Source organism: Pseudophryne corroboree, chromosome 4, assembly GCF_028390025.1.
Source record: "Pseudophryne corroboree isolate aPseCor3 chromosome 4, aPseCor3.hap2, whole genome shotgun sequence".
Taxonomy (NCBI): Eukaryota; Metazoa; Chordata; class Amphibia; order Anura; family Myobatrachidae; genus Pseudophryne; species Pseudophryne corroboree.
Genome location: NC_086447.1, coordinates 232,848,741 through 232,866,274, shown reverse-complemented (window position 1 = coordinate 232,866,274; position 17,534 = coordinate 232,848,741). Strand labels below are relative to the sequence as shown.

General features: G+C 39.6%; 1 protein-coding gene across 1 annotated transcript in view; it reads right to left on the bottom strand.

The window, feature by feature from the left end:
• Positions 1-10,944, bottom strand: part of LOC134910878 (E3 SUMO-protein ligase KIAA1586-like) — a 36,762-nt gene extending 25,818 nt beyond the window's left edge. Inside the window, exon 1 of the mRNA XM_063919264.1 lies at positions 10,810-10,944. Coding sequence (XP_063775334.1) covers positions 10,810-10,944 — 135 coding nt within the window. The remainder of the gene's footprint in view (positions 1-10,809) is intronic.
• Between the last annotated feature and the right edge of the window lie 6,590 nt (positions 10,945-17,534).

The following is a 17,534-nucleotide window of genomic DNA, read 5'->3' as shown; positions in this document are numbered from 1 at the left end:
CACCAAAAGGCGTTTCGAATTGTAATGTTCATAACTGTCAAATATAAGTGCCCAGGTTTGCCATTAATCAGCCAAAAGTCAGCACACTGGGGCCAGACTGTCAAATAGATGTGTGCCAGATGCAACTACAGATGTGCCCGGCATAGTGTAATGTTTGCATTGCATACACTATGCTATAAACTGAAGTAAATAGGAGACGCACGTGCTCCCATTCTTTCTAAAGGGGAGCTGCTTGCCATGCATATGAACAAAATCTGTGATTTAACCAATTGGTCTGAATGACAGATTTTGTCCATTTTCCAGTGTTTGATAGCAAATGGTTGAATGTTATTTGCTCTCATCCATTACCATATTTTCATTCCATGATGATCTGCCAGATAATTGTATAGTGTATGCCCAGTTTTAGCCAGAACCCAGTCTATCCACTACTGGCCTGTCCAATACCACATAACTCTCCACCACTGGGATGTCCAATGTACACAACTCTCCACCACTGGGTTATCCAATGCCACACAAATCCCGCAAATGAGTGTCAAATTGGCTTCTATAGCAGCTTTACAGGTGTATATAAAATAATTAAATGTATCAATACTATAATTCACTAATATTGCATCCCATAATAGATCAGGCCCACAGTGAAGAAAACACAATTTTAAAAACTATAAAATAACCCTGAAACTATTTTATGAAACCCTAGAATAAGTAGAAACTGTTACAGGTTATTGTTTAGTTGCTGCTGTACTAGAATTTGTGCATGTGACCATGAAATATCATACAGTACTACCAAAATAAGATTAATATTTTACTTTTTTTCTTCTATAAAGTTATAATAAATTACTACACTTCAAAAAAAAAAACAAATCCAAATTTCTGCTCTGTATAAAATAAGGTAATTTTCATAATGGTGCACTTTACATGAACTAGTTTGTAATTAGGCTTAATTATGCCATTAACAAATTACTCAAAATTGACCTTTTCTAACAAAAGTCGACAACATTCATGTACAGTACATAGCTAAGGGGGAGCATGAAAATGCACCTGACATTGACTAAATCTGCTAGGATTTTTTTTTAATACAACCTTAATCATTCATAATATTCTTTGCAAAACATACCACACCTGAGATTCCTCTTTCAATGCCACTGATGTAGAAAACAAGATAAAACACAAATAAAATAAATATAATGTAAATACTCTACTATGTTTCAGATACCTGTAATGGTAAACACAATATATTTTTAGGCAACCAAGACATATCTTATATATAAATATAAGTAATGTCCTCAGTATTACCGCTTTCAGATCGCAAACCCAAGTTGGACTCGACTTTTGAACCTGGGTCGGACCCTTTCACATTGTAGTTTCGACTCGGGTTATTCCTGGGTTGGTGCCTTTACACTGAACTCGGGTCACCCATGTTAAACACTGTTATGTGATTTAAAATGGACTTTTCTGGCCACATTGATGAGGTTTCAAAGGAAATAAAAGGAAGGGCTTAGGACTGCACTGAACAGATACATTAAAAGCCAGTCAGCACCTTTTTCTGAGACCCAGGTTGAATATCCCGGGTCAGAGGCCTTCACACTGCACAACGACCCAAGTCTGACCAGTGTTTAACCCTTCTTTTAACCCGGGTTGAAATGCCGGGTTGCTCGACCCAGGTTATTCATTTAGGCACTTTCTCACTGCACCTCAACCCGGGTTGAGGCAATAACCTGAGTGATCACCAGTTGATCTCTGACAGATCTTGTGTTATTGGGGCATAGCTATTGAACTCACACAGTACTTTCCTATTCTCCCAGAATTTCTGAGAGACTTTCTGACTACCCACCTGGAACCCACCAACTTCTACAGCTGTGCGCCGACCCCCGAGTTTTAGTTTTGGATCTGGATTTTTTTTTTTAAATGCTACAAACAGCTAAAATCATATAATCTGGCAATGTTTTTGTTTCCACAGTGTTATTAACTACAATAACATTCATTTCCAGTAATTTTCAGTCAATTATGCTACCTCACAGCTCACAATATTCTTCCCCAATATTGGCCAAAGACTGGATGGCTAAACTAAGCAATAGAGCAGCAGCACAAAGACACGTGTGTTATTTGTTTAAAAATGTGGCGAAAAATAGTAATGTACAGTATGAGAGCAGTAACCAATAAAAATGTCTATGCAAAAAAAATAACATTCCCAATGCCCCCAAAAATACAGCCCATTATGGAAAGAAAAGTGGTGCAAGATGAGCCCTAGGGCCTCAATCACCCCACTCCCGTCCTTATTTTGTATATTAAAAAGATAATGCACAATTTAACAAACCAAGAACTTCAGCGACAGGGACTGCCACTTTTGTGGCTGAAGTGCTTGGCATGTTTGGGCCCCCACAAACTAATTTTAGCTGATACTGGACTGATTGCTATTATTTTTAAAATGATTATAATTTTGTAAAATAAATTTCATGAACTCGCTGCAAATGACATAACATGGAGGAGGTGCCTTTTTTGGTATTATGCCCAGGCATGACAATGACTTTCTTTTTCTCACTTGCTGACTTACACAAACAACATCATCAATACCCTCATCATCCATATCCTCATTAGCATCAGATACTACACAAATACTACACAAATATCCCTCTCATCCTGTTGCATTTCCACACTGGCATACCCAATTTCTATTGTCATTATCACCATCTTTACTTGTACCGCTCATCCCTACATTTGTAGAGGGTGCAGTAATGGTGGAAGGAGGCTTCACTATGAGCACAGTGTGAGAAATGTCAAACTCACACATAGCTAACATGGACACTCCTAGACTCTCTTCAGGGATGTGTGAAACACAGTTTGTCTTAGTGTTCTTTTTTTGGACACTGATTTGTCAGTTTTAAAAGTGACACCTCTACCTCTTTTTTAACATTGTGAAATATTTCGATTTCAGGTGCACCTTTTTTAAACTTTGTCCCCCTGTACCACCTAGTAGATGTTGTAGTACTATCATGACTGGCAGCAGCCACAGCACTAGTACTTGCTTAGTGCTCCTACTCAATCCATTGACCAATTAAGATCCATATCGACTCACACCACTTATATTATTAACATATTGTCACAGCACCTAGTGAGCATTATTGTTACAGAGTGCCACTGTCTGGCCCTGAACACACTCAAGTTTTACAAAAAACAACGTTTTTTTCTGGCTTTAAACAAATGACAACAACTTCACACTATGACCTAAACAGCGCTTATATTATTAATGCGGTCCCTGAGTGCACACAAGATTTACAAAAATAAAAAAATAACAATTGTACAATTGTTATTCAAATACCTAATGCATGAAGGGGCTCATGCTGAGTGGGATATATGCTCATTTGTTTAGAATAAAATACATACATTTGTACTGGCCACACCCACAAAAAATACACATTTACGTCCTTACCCCTGGAGAGGCACAATGGGGGAAAGGGCCAATGTGCAATTTCATAGTAAGTACAGTAAATGCATGTTTGTGTAATGGAACGGAAACAGAACTGCATGGTGATGTCAGTACTTGTGACAAAAGTAGATAAATGGAAACAGGCTACACTCATCAACAGTAAGTGCCTGACAGCTCTCTTGGGGAGGTGTCAACAAGGCTCACTAATGGCATCAAGGAAACTAAGGGCGAATTCAATTGGGCATGAGGTTTATTGAGCAAAAAAACTTTACATGCTCTCGATACCCACAGTATCCAATTTAAAAAAATAAGCTGAAGACCCTGCAGCATGAGAGTAAAAAAAAAAAGATACTCATCTGGTGGTCTCCCCTTCAACTTTGCACTGGGGAGGGGGTTATTGGGGGCTGCTGCCTCCAGTGGGGATCATACACATGAAAAGAGTGGGTCACACACACACACACACACACACACACAAAGGGGTCACAAAGACACTCACATACACTGATGCACACACTTTCACGTACACACACTCACACACATTACAGCACTCACCACTGCTGCGGGAGTCCGAATCCCAACACTGGAGGAGAAGACACCACTTTGCATGGTGAGTAATTAATGACTCATTAAGCTAAATGGAAACTTCCAATTGCTTAATTACTCATCAGAGAGGTGCTCCCAGGGTGCCAGAGGAAATCCTGGTGATTATTCCTAAAAATAAAGAATTTAGGAAAAATCAGACGTGCTCTGCGAGGTACGAGAAGTATCTCTTTTACTGTCCTCTAATTGAGAAGAAAAACAATGTGGTTGCTGGAAAAATCCTGCACCGCAGGTGTTTTTCACTTTCCTGCCCTCTATTGAATTCCACCCTAAGAAAGAAAGAATATCAGATTAGAGGGTGTATATTTTCTACATCAGTACACATCAATCGGAGGGGCAATGATCTTAACCATATGAATGAATGACCATTACAAGCCCTAGGGCCTCAATCACCCCATTCTACCACTTATGTTCACACAGTGTAAATACAAGTGAAATTCTGCATTGGTTTGCAGCAGGTATTGTGACTAGCCCAGGAAAAAAGGAAGGGGACGCAACAAACACATATAGTGGGCACTCTGCATAATTATACTTGTCACCTTGCTGGACAGTCTAGACTTTACCTGTAAATATACTAGTACAGTATATATATGGTTACAAATTTACAATTACATAGGAAGCAAGAATCCATACAGTTACAGCCACAGCGTACAATTACCATTTCCCTGTCCCTCTATGCACACTTCGCGCCATTTCCTCCATCTCTGGATCTGCCTCAACACCAGCTAACAGCAACTGAACAGACAGCATCTCGAACAGCACCCAGCAAAACAGAAACTCTTGTGTCTGGGATCAGCAATACACTGTGTATGTTGGGGGAGTACATGTCTTCTGTTATTGGTCAAGGGGAGGGAACTTTCTCATTCATGATGAGTCATTGGTCAGTTCATATGCAAGCCTTGAAGATGACATCATAGGGGTTGGCCTCTGGCTTCCTGGCCACATGCTTCCTTTCAGGAATGTCCTTTTGTTCCAAAAAGAGTGACTTCATTTTCCTACATTTAATCATTGCAATGAGCTACAACTTAACCACAGGTATCAAACCAATCCACACATTCCTCCGATCATTTTGACACCAAGCATGACATGTCCATCTTGCTCCGCTCCAACAATACACATACATGACGTTATCCTCTGTTATATAATTTAAAACATTATAATGTCTAGTGCTTGATATGTTTGATTTATGTGTGGCATGAAATATGTGTTGAATATATCCTTGTGGCTTGTCTGTGTGAATGCTACCATATATTGCTGCGCTCGCTGCGCATATTAACTAGCATAGCGACTCATCCGTGTGGGGTTTGTATTTTTTCTGTATGTAATATTTTTTACTTCGACAGTCCACCCTTTGGCAGTAAACAATAACTGCCATAAATTAACAGATGAAAAATATTTCAAACACATAATCGGTGACCTAGACACACATATGTATTCATTTCACAAATCAGACATTAACTATATTTGGGGAAGACAGGGAGGAGGACGAGACACCCTCTATATGCACTCGGTGGTCACGGGACCACTGGTTGGGTGTGGGACAACATTCAACCTATAGAGTATGCTGGGACAGTGCTATGGCCTATGATGTCTGATTTGAACAAACGTGTCACACGTACATGCACATACGTCTTTGCACACTGATGTTCAGATTTCAATAGAGGTTTTGCTGGGTAGAGGGAGAAAACACAAACAAATCGTGAAAGAGACATATATAAAATTTTCATGGTATCTATTCCTATCACTCTCTGAATATTGTTTCCATTTCTGGAACGTATGCTAGGTCTGTTTCATCACTGAACAAGGGTTATTATTTCAGGTTGTGTCCTTCCTAGATAACATGAACCTTCGGAGTTCGGGGAGAGCCACTCATAAACTTTTCTTCCACATATATTAATGAGCTCTTTATCTGCTATGTGTGAATAGCCATTGTCTGATTGTTCCTGATTACCTCCCATTTTCCTGATGTCCTGAAATTGGTGAGATTTAAACATACCAGGGATTTTTCTATGGTACTGGTGGATCTTAAGACTAGGGGGTCTGGTTATATTCTATTCCTTGTCCACCGGTCCCCCCTCTTTCTGTGTTATTCAAGTACCTCAGCTAACTCTAAAAAAATATGGCACTAATCCTGCATCATTTTGTCTTAGAGATACCTGTGAGCACATCCAACATTCCATTTGGTTTAAGACCTTACCCACTAGTGAGTGGTAATCACTCAATGGATGTCTGTCAAATGCTGCCTTATTGCTAGACTGACATCTCTGCATGCACTCATCTTCAATTATGGGGTCACAATAACTACAAAATACAGTATTCCTCAGACAATAGCCTATTGCGTTACCTCCGAACTCTGTAACTACTAGACCTTTAATTTTCTCTGGCTTTAACAAAGTGATAGGCTGATCCAGGGATCCTATAAAGACATCACTCCTTCCTCCAGAACCAGTTCCAGTCCCACACTCGACTCCTCATGAAAAAACCTCACAAAAATTGAATGTACTGAAAAAAATGTTTGTCAACAGGAAAAAAGAAAGAAAGAACAAAACAAATCTTGTCCATAGCAAATCAATTACAATGACTGGTCTTTCTGTAATCCTTTAGTACGCTCAGGTAGTGTTCAACAGTGCCACCTCTCAGTCTTCACGGAACAGACTCTCTGGTGATACTTCTCTGATCTCACTCCATTTACGAGTTCCTTCCGGATTACCGACTTTCCTGCGATGGGAGTCGTGGACCCAAGTCTCTCTCTTGGCTACTTTCACTGGGATCGTGCTGTCAACAAAACTTGGTATGGTCCTTCCCACCTGTCTATTAGGCAACCTGAGCGTAAGAACAATCACATAGTCTCTTGGTTCACAAGTAAGACAGTTAGTATTTGGCATACCAGGAATCAACAGTTTCAAGTTCTTTTGTCAAGTTCTCAAATGCTGGCTCATCTCAATAAGGTACTGTACTGTCACCTCATTGGTGTATTTCTGTTCATTGTGTGGATCGATCATGACATTAGGATGTCTTCCAAAAAAAAATTTCAAAGAGGGTGATTCGTTAAGTGGGGATCTGGGAATGGTTCCAATGCTATATAACAGTAGTGGTAGTGTCTATGACCACAATAATCTAGTTTCAAGTTATCACTTTGCTCCTACTCCAAAGGCTACCATATCTACACATAAATTTCTGCACAATTTTCTTTGCGGTAAACACGGCAATATTTGTGGCGGCAGGAAATGCTTCTACCCAGTTTGAGAAAATATCAGTGCACACCAATACAAAATTCAAATCCTACAGCATGTTAACTGTACGAAGTCGATTTGTGTTACCTTTTCCTGTAGGGAACACAAATTTGCATCTTAATTTAACTGTTGTGTGTTCGCAATGTAGAGTACCATGAGCATCACTCAAAAAAAAGGAGACAAAAAACATCTCTAGAGGAGAGAAAAAGAAGAAGAAAATATCAGGTCTGCGCTCGCCAACGGGCTGTCACTTATGTCTGATCTTGTAGTAAAGGTCTGATTCAGACATTCCATACCATCATGCATATCAGTGTCTATACAAAATTTCCCTTCACCAGTATTCTCATCCTCCACCCTTTGTGCATGACAAGGCACACTGCAGTAATATACTGGTGCCATCGTGCTTATGAGACATACTGGGTTCAGGCAGAACTTTGAAGGACCAATACGACATGTGGTGTATGAACTGTCAAATCATGTACCAGTACTACGTCCCAGGTATTTGACCCTTGTCCTACTCAACTGCGGTTTATCCCTTGAGACCTGATGTCCTGTCTGGAAAAGATGAAACAGAAACTGCTTCGCATCTGCTAGTCATCAACATATTGTATCAGCACCGACCCATTCTCAGACTGAAAGGACTGTAAACAGTCATGCAGGGCTTGGGAGACAATACTCAGGCTGTCACTTGAAATCTTGAAAGAATTGGGTCCATGTATTTTACCCCCTGTGTGAACGCAAAAGATGAAGAGGAAACTGTGAAGAAAAACAGAATAGAGGTTGGTGACACATAAGTTTGTAGCGGTGGAGAGGATTTTATTAAAATTACAACTGGATTGGGCACTACGGGGAATCGATTAACTACTTGGTCTACCCCCTTAAATCTTGTGCTTGCTGTGTCACTACTGGGACTACCTCAGCCATCAATCCAGTGTCCTGTCCATCCTAAGTTCATAGGGAACCCAGTATCTGTGAGATAATTTCCTCTACCTGTGATGGGCATGAATCTAGAACAGTGGAATGCAACATTAGTCTTTGAGGGTATCTAACATACCTTGTACTTCCTGAGCGGGAGTACAATATATGTATTTCACATTTCAATTTACATAACAAAATATCTGTTGATTAAGTTAGTCAGGGGCCACTGCTGCTAGGAAAAAAGATGAAAGGGTTTAGCATCATAGAGGCCCAATCGTAACTTCTGCAGGTTTTGTCAAAGGGTAATGTTGCACTTCTCTCGTTCCTCCCATTTGCCGAATTAGTGTTTACCAGTGATCTTATCTTGATGAAGAATTTTCTAGTTCTGCAAAAAAAAAAAAAAAACAAGCTTCTAGGTCATGCGAAGTATTCATTCAATCCTCATCCCGTATTAAGGGTCTGTACATGGTCCAACAAACATTTCCGAGCTTATCTTGAGTAGAGGCATTACTAGAAATGAATACTTCTTATGTGGTAATTACACAGATTTGGTATCTGCACACTCAATGCAATATCAAGATTTTATAGGTGTGTGAGATTCATCACCACACATCCATTGGGAGAAAACCCCTCTTTTTTGGATAATATCCTATATTTACAGGGGGTGCTGTCAACTACAGTATGTATTCACTGAGGTTTGGAGAGAAAAAAGAAACAGAAGAAGCTGTAATATTGACGCACTTACTAGAACTATTATTAAAATATAACCTTTATTCGATATTCAGTAAATGAGATTTGTATTGTGAATAATTGATCCAGACTACAGCGAAACATAGAATTAAAAAATAACAAGGACTAACATATATGTGAATTAAAGAAATGAAGAAATGTGAATAAAGATTTAAAAAGTGTGTCCACGTGTGTGTTTCAATATGAGATCTTATCAGATAGCTGTGTGGGCATATGTATTGCCAATATCTGTAATTTTTATTATCCCAAATGATCTATCCCCACTGAGTCTCTATTTAAATGCATATATCACAAATCGCTGGGAAAGGATCCCCATTTATTGGGGAGATTCCTTCTATTGCGGTTTGTCTAAGATGAAAGTTATGGTCCTGACATTGGAGTGATGTTCCCTCAATTTAAGCTGATAAAGTTGTTTTAAGGATGTTTATTAAGGATTAAGGCAGTTCCTGTTTTCAAATCTCACAGCCCACATTTATATCGATGTTTGGCCAATATTCAATTAGGCTGGAGATATCAACAATGTATATTGCTTTCATTAGGGGTGTACCAACCCCAATTTCGATAATGTGAGTAATGTAAGTGATGTTTTGATGTTTTGGCGTATGCAAACCCTTTCTCTAGTGATATTATTCGAACTAGAAGAAAATCTGTGCTAACAGATAGGAGGCTTTCTAACGAAATTGGGGTTGGTACACCCCTAATGAAAGCAATATACATTGTTGATATCTCCAGCCTAATTGAATATTGGCCAAACATCGATATAAATGTGGGCTGTGAAATTTGAAAACAGGAACTGCCTTAATCCTTAATAAACATCCTAAAAACAACTTTATCAGCTTAAATTGAGGGAACATCACTCCAATGTCAGGACCATAACTTTCATCTTAGACAAACCGCAATAGAAGGAATCTCCCCAATAAATGGGGATCCTTTCCCAGCGATTTGTGATATACGCATTTAAATAGAGACTCAGTGGGGATAGATCATTTGGGATAATAAAAATTACAGATATTGGCAATACATATGCCCACACAGCTATCTGATAAGATCTCATATTGAAACACACACGTGGACACACTTTTTAAATCTTTATTCACATTTCTTCATTTCTTTAATTCACATATATGTTAGTCCTTGTTATTTTTTAATTCTATGTTTCGCTGTAGTCTGGATCAATTATTCACAATACAAATCTCATTTACTGAATATCGAATAAAGGTTATATTTTAATAATAGTTCTAGTAAGTGCGTCAATATTACAGATTCTTCTGTTTCTTTTTTCTCTCCAAACCTTATGTGGTAATTAAAAAGAAATACCCTGGGGTTACCCTATCTCTGTCCACTTTCCTACTGGTACATACTAATGTGCGGACAGGATATTCTCCATTTATGATGTTACTTTCTTGATTTTATTTTATTTTTGTTTTTTACTATATATGGTCTCGAATGACTCCATACTCACCAGTTCCACTGGTCTCAGCCACTTCCCCTGCAGGCTACTGCTCCTCTTTTAATGGTTGGATACTCCTCTGGGTGCATGAGAAATGGCTGAAACCAGTGAGGTCGCCTTCTCCTCCTAAATAAAACTTTGACATTCATTAGTACATATATAGGTTACATTCATATGTTTCATATTTTTATTTTTATTATTTTCTATAGTTTGTATGCTGGCTGTAACTGCTTCCACATCTACATATGGCGGTGTACTTGCTTTCTATCTTTTTTCTACTTATTTATTGTTGCTACAAGTTCAAACGGTTATTGTGTTTTCTTTCTTATAAGACTTTGGTTAAACATATTTGTTTTTATATTACCTGCAATACCTCAGGATCAAAACCCACCAACCCTAGGAAATGATGTCCTATCATCCACTGTCATTCTCACCCATTCATCACAGAAAGCCTCTGCATGTGGACCATATTTCCCACACATTATCACCTGAGCAGACCCACTTGGTCTCTGCTCATCAGCCTGAACCCTGGCCGCTTTTCGCTTCTCGCTTGTGCACTTGGCTCCCATCGTGGGCTTTCTTTTACATGATCACCAAGTGAACAATGCGAGCAAACGGTGAAAAGTCCTCTGAGCACTTTTCACCTGCTCCTTCTCTGCTGGCAGTATCACGACTCACTCCAATAGTGACCTTCGCGTACCCAGTGAGGATCCCTACCAGGCCCCTCTGCACTGTAAGTATTGATGTATTAACCGCAATAATCAATACGCCGCCTTTTTCAATGGAGGTTAAAAATCAGCCTGATCTTTGTGGTTTCTTTCCACAGTAATTCTGCCTGGGAAACATCACCAAGCCATCCTATGTACTTCCACCCGGAATATTCCTGAGAGAGAGTCAGCGAAAAATTTCATCTACTTTACAGAAATCACGTCTGCGTATGCTCCTCACAGCGCGTATGATGACGCAATTAGAAAAGAACGCAAATGGTATCACGTTGCGCCGCGTATCACATACACAGACATGCGGTCCAATCGCACGGCCTATAGATACTTGTTATCTATATGCCCTACGATCACAGGAGTTGAATTCAACTAGCTGCGCTCCACAGCTGGAGCGTAACATCAAAAACCTTAACTTCAATACTTCACAATCTATACTCTATCACGCTCCTCCGTAAGTTTCCTCACTACTTGTGTATTTCTCTAAAACGTAAGGTCGCTAGCCTTCACGCCACTGAGCCTCTGCTAACTTAGAGTCTTCTACGGGATCCCGAATTGGTCATGGAGTTCAATGCATTCACACTTGTTTTCAACCTACACTAATACACAGGTTTTCTGTACAGAAAAATATCACTCCCTTTGACTGATAGCCTGTCCCAGAGGTAGTACACTTTAAACAAAATATTATAGTAATCTGTTTTTAAAATTGGATAGTTACTTGTTAATTGTATAAAGATGTCTTCTATCCCACTTTTAAATTTATTTCTATTGTGTGGTTAAACTTGCACTCGCTACTTCACGCAACCTTGCGTGCTTACGCAACCGTGCACATTCTCATACGTTTACCTCACGTACTTCTTTCTACTGTACCAAGTGTACACCGTGCGTTTGCAACCCAATATATCACACTTATCACGATCAATGTAAGCAAAAATTCTGCTGCTCACTACACAATCCACTTTTGTTCCTTACACCCGCTGGAAGTCTCCCACAAGGGTAATCCTCCTTTGAGTGTTTACCTAAACTTTTAGGCCGGAACTGTGTCTTATGTTTTATAATTACTCTCTTAACAAAATATATCAAATATATAACAAGTAAACGTATCCGATTCTTATGCAGATCTATAATGACTATTGACTATAATTTAAATGCTATGATTCAGATTGGATAGCTATCTTGCAGAACATACACTGATATAAATATACACATATTATATAATAATATAATATACACTGCTCAAAAAAATAAAGGGAACACTTAAACAACACAATGTTATTACAAGTCAATCACACTTCTGTGAAATAAAACTGTCCACTTAGGAAGCAACACTGATTCACAATCAATTTCACATGCTGTTGTGCAAATGGAATAGACAACAGGTGGAAATTATAGGCAATTAGCAAGACACCCCCAATAAAGGAGTTGTTCTGCAGGTGGTGACCACAGACCACTTCTCAGCTCCTATGCTTTCTGGCTGATGTTTTGGTCACTTTTGAAAGCTGGCGTTGCTTTCACTCTAGTGGTAGTATGAGACAGAGTCTACAACCCACACATGTGGCTCAGGTAGTGCAGCTCATCTAGGATGGCACATCAATGCGAGCTGTGGCAAGAAGATTCGCTGTGTCTGTCAGCGTAGTGTCCAGAGCATGGAGGCGCTACCAGGAGACAGGCCAGTACATCAGGAGACATGGAGGAGGCCGTAGGAGGGCAACAACCCAGCAGCAGGACCGCTACCTCGGCCTTTGTGCAAGGAGGAACAGGAGGAGCACTGCCAGAGTCCTGCAAAATGACCTCCAGCAAGCCACAAATGTGCATGTGTCTACTCAAACGATCAGAAACAGACTCCATGAGGGTGGTATGAGGGCCCGATGTCCACAGGTGGGGGTTGTGCTTACAGCCCAACACCGTGCAGGATGTTTGGCATTTGACAGAGAACACCAAGATTGGCAAATTCACCACTGGCGCCCTGTGCTCTTCACAGATGAAAGCAGGTTCTCACTGAGCACATGTGACAGACATAACAGAGTCTGGAGATGCCAAGGAGAACGTTCTGCTGCCTGCAACATCCTTCAGCATGACCAGTTTGGCAGTGGGTCAGTAATGGTGTGGGGTGGCATTTCTTTGGGGGGCCGCACAGCTCTCCATGTGCTCACCAGAGGTAGCCTTACTGCCATTAGGTACCGAGATGAGATCCTCAGACCCCTTGTGAGACCATATGCTGGTGCGGTTGGCCCTCGGTTTCTCCTAATGCAAGACAATGCTATACCTCATGTGGCTGGAGTGTGTCAGCAGTTCCTGCAAGATGAAGGCATTGATGCTATGGACTGGTCTGCCCGTTCCCCAGACCTGAATCCAATTGAGCACATCTGGGACATCATGTCTCGCTCCATCCACCAACGCCACGTTGCACCACAGACTGTCCAGGAGTTGGCGAATGCTTTAGTCCAGGTCTGGGAGGAGATCCCTCAGGAGAACATCCGCCACCTCATCAGGAACATGCCCAGGTATTGTAGGGAGGTCATACAGGCACATGGAGGCCACACACACTACTGAGCCTCATTTTTACATGTTTTAAGGACATTACATCAAAGTTGGATCAGGCTGTAGTGTGTTTTTCCACTTTAATTTTGAGTGTGACTCCAAATCCAGACCTCCATGGGTTAATAAATTTGATTTCCATTGATAATTTTTGTGTGATTTTGTTGTCAGCACATTCAACTATGTAAAGAACAAAGTCTTTAATAAGAATATTTCATTTATTCAGATCTAGAATGTGTTGTTTAAGTGTTCCCTTTATTTTTTGAGCAGTGTATATATACACCATTTACTGCACTTCTATGTAACTCCTTCACCCATTCAGTGCCTCTAATTTGCATATCAAATATGTTTGCCTGCCTGTACTAATGGTTGAACAAGTTAATTAACATTTCAATGACTATCTTTTAGCAAACAGAGTTAACTAAATCCTGGAGGAAAAAGAAAAAAAACATCTTTATATCTGTGTGTAATTCTTACATCAAGTATTCATTTCACTATTAACTCTCACTAGGCCCAATTGAAACTATTTGTAATTGACTATGGCATGGGTTAAATAAATTCATTAGTAGCCTTTAAATGGTGTTGGATTTGTACATATATGTTGTTGTTTTTTGTGACAAAGGAAACTGATTGTTTTAAACACACTGAAAGTCAGCTGTTAGCTAAGATGGATAGGGTGACCTTCCTAAAATGGCCACTGCTCCTCCCCCTTATTCCCAGCCATGTGCTTGACCAAAATGGAGGACACCATGTGGTTAGCTCTTTTGTCACAAAGAAATCACAATTTATACAAGCACCGGAAGTTACTTTATGCCTGTATTTGCAGTATGCGAATTGGACTCAGCATGCTAACACAGCTATATCATAGCTATGCACCAACTTTTAAATGCTCTTTAAATTTACTTAACAGATAAACAATCCAATCTGAATCAAACACAATATGACTTATTTGAACTTTGTTTTGCAACAATAAAAATACGCTGTAGCATTTTCAAATATTGTGCATGTCACACTCCCACAACAAAGAAATATATTGTCCCTTGGTTCATATCAGCGCATTACTGATAACACAAAAAAAACCAACGCATGTGATTTAGCAGCATCTAGATGCTTCCATCCTTAGCTGGTAGACCACAGCATGTCTGTACAGCGCATCATTAAGTACGTGATATCGCGGACCTAACCCCCAACTGTTAGATTCAAATTAATGTCTAATAAATATTTAAAATGCCAGCGCTAATATATGTTGCGGACGCAAGGCGCATATAATTACCATATACGTTAAAAGTGCGCTGTACATCGCAAATACTACATCCCTTAAGAGAAAACAAGTACACGGACACATTTATGAGTTCCAAAGCTCATTGATATATATATATTTGATATTAAAAGGATATGTATACAATATATCACATGTACAGTATATAAATGGTTACAAATTTACAATTACATAGGAAGCAAGAATCCTTACAGTTACAGCCACAGCATACAATTACCATTTCCCTGTCCCTCTATGCACACTTCACGCCATTTCCTCCATCTCTGGATCTGCCTCAACACCAGCTAACAGCAACTGAACAGACAGCATCTCGAACAGCACCCAGCAAAACAGAAACTCTTGTGTCTGGGATCAGCTATACACTGTGTATGTTGGGGGAGTACATGTCTTCTGTTATTGGTCCAGGGGAGGGAACTTTCTCATTCATGATGAGTCATTGATCAGTTCATATGCAAGCCTTGAAGATGACATCATAGGGGTTGGCCTCTGGCTTCCTGGCAACATGCTTCTTTTCAGGAATGTCCTTTTGTTCCAATAAGAGTGACTTCATATTCCTACATTTAATCATAACTAATCATTGCAATGAGCTACAACGTAACCACATGTATCAAACCAATCCACACATTCCTCCGATCATTTTGACACCAAGCACGACATGTCCATCTTGCTCCGCTCCAACAATACACATACATGACGTTATACTCCATTATATAATTTAAAACATTATAATGTCTAGTGCTTGATATGTTTGATTTATGTGTGGCATGAAATATGTGTTGAATATATCCTTGTGGCTTGTCTGTGTGAATGCATATTCTGCCATAGAAACATAGAAACATAGAATTTGTCAGCAGATAAGAACCACTTGGCCCATCTAGTCTGCCCCTTTTTTTTTTTTACATTATTTTTATCTCTAACCTTATTTAATCCTTATTTCTTTGTAAGGATATCCTTATGTCTATCCCATGCATGTTTAAATTGCTCTACTGTCTTAGCCTCTACCACCTCTGATGGGAGGCTATTCCACTTGTCCACTACCCTTTCTGTGAAATAATTTTTCCGCAAATTTCCCCTGAACCTCCCCCCCCTCCAGCCTCAGTGCATGTCCTCGTGTCCTATTGCTTCTCTTCATTTGGAGAATGTTTCCCTCCTGGACTTTGTTAAAACCCTTGATATATTTGAAAGTTTCTATCATGTCCCCCCTTTCCCTTCTCTGCTCCAAACTATACATATTGAGATTTCTTAGTCTTTCTGGGTATGTTTTGTGATGTAGGCCATGCACCATTTTAGTTGCCCTCCTTTGTACAGTTTCTAATGTATTAATATCCTTTTGAAGATATGGCCTCCAGAACTGAATACAGTATTCTAGATGAGGCCGTACCAATGACTTATACAGTGGCATTATTACTTCTTTCTTTCTGCTGCTGATTCCTCTCCCAATGCAGCCAAGCATCTGACTAGCCTTCCTCATTGCCTTGTTACATTGCTTACCTGCCTTTAAGTCATCTGAAATAGTGACTCCTAGATCCCTTTCCTCCTCAGTAGTTTCCAGTATAGTGCCATTAATACTATATTTAGCTTTAGGATTTTTGAGACCCAAGTGCATGATTTTGCATTTTTTGGCATTAAACTGTAATTGCCAGACTCTTGACCATTCCTCTAGTCTACCTAGATCCTCAATCATTTGTTTTACCCCACCTGGTGTGTCTACCCTGTTGCATACCTTTGTGTCATCTGCAAAAAGGCATGCTTTCCCTTTAATGCCATTTGCAATGTCACCAATAAAGATATTAAAAAGCACTGGTCCAAGTACAGATCCCTGGGGTACTCCACTGGTAACATTTCCCTCCTGTGAATGCACTCCATTTACCACAACTCTCTGTTTTCTATCCTTCAACCAAGATCTTATCCATTCAATAATCCTAATATCCAATCCAAAACTTTCAAGTTTATTTAGCAGTCTGCGATGTGGAACAGTGTCAAAAGCCTTACTAAAGTCTAGATAAGCTATATCCATGGCTCCACCTTTATCCATCACTTTAGTCACACAATCAAAAAAGTCAATAAGATTTGTTTGACATGATCTCCCCCCAGTGAATCCATGCTGTTTGGGATCCTGTAAATTGCCGGATTTGAGATAATCTACAACTCTTTCTTTTAAGAGCGTTTCCATCAATTTCCCTACTACTGATGTATTGCTGTGCTCGCTGCGCGTATTCGCAAGCATAGCGACTCATCCGTGTGGGGTTTGTATGTTTTCTGTATGTAATATTTTTGACTTCGACACACTGGACTAGTGTACAAAACAATTTCAGTTTAACAATTTGAGTGTAGAGTACTAACAGGTACAAGTTCTAATAAAACCTGATCTGAACTACAAGCATCTTTAGAGGACCCCGAGGCTATTTTTACATGCAGCTTTTTGGAGTTTTTTTTGGACATATACTGGACATGAGCCCTTGGTGTTCCCCCAACTTTTACAATGTAAGATCATTTGGGTACTGCCATCTTTATCTTCATGTTAATGTACTGTATGTATTTTTGTCAAATTCCCCATATTGCACACTATTCTGCATTAAAAATAAAGTATAATAATACAGGTTAATAATTAAACTTCCTATTG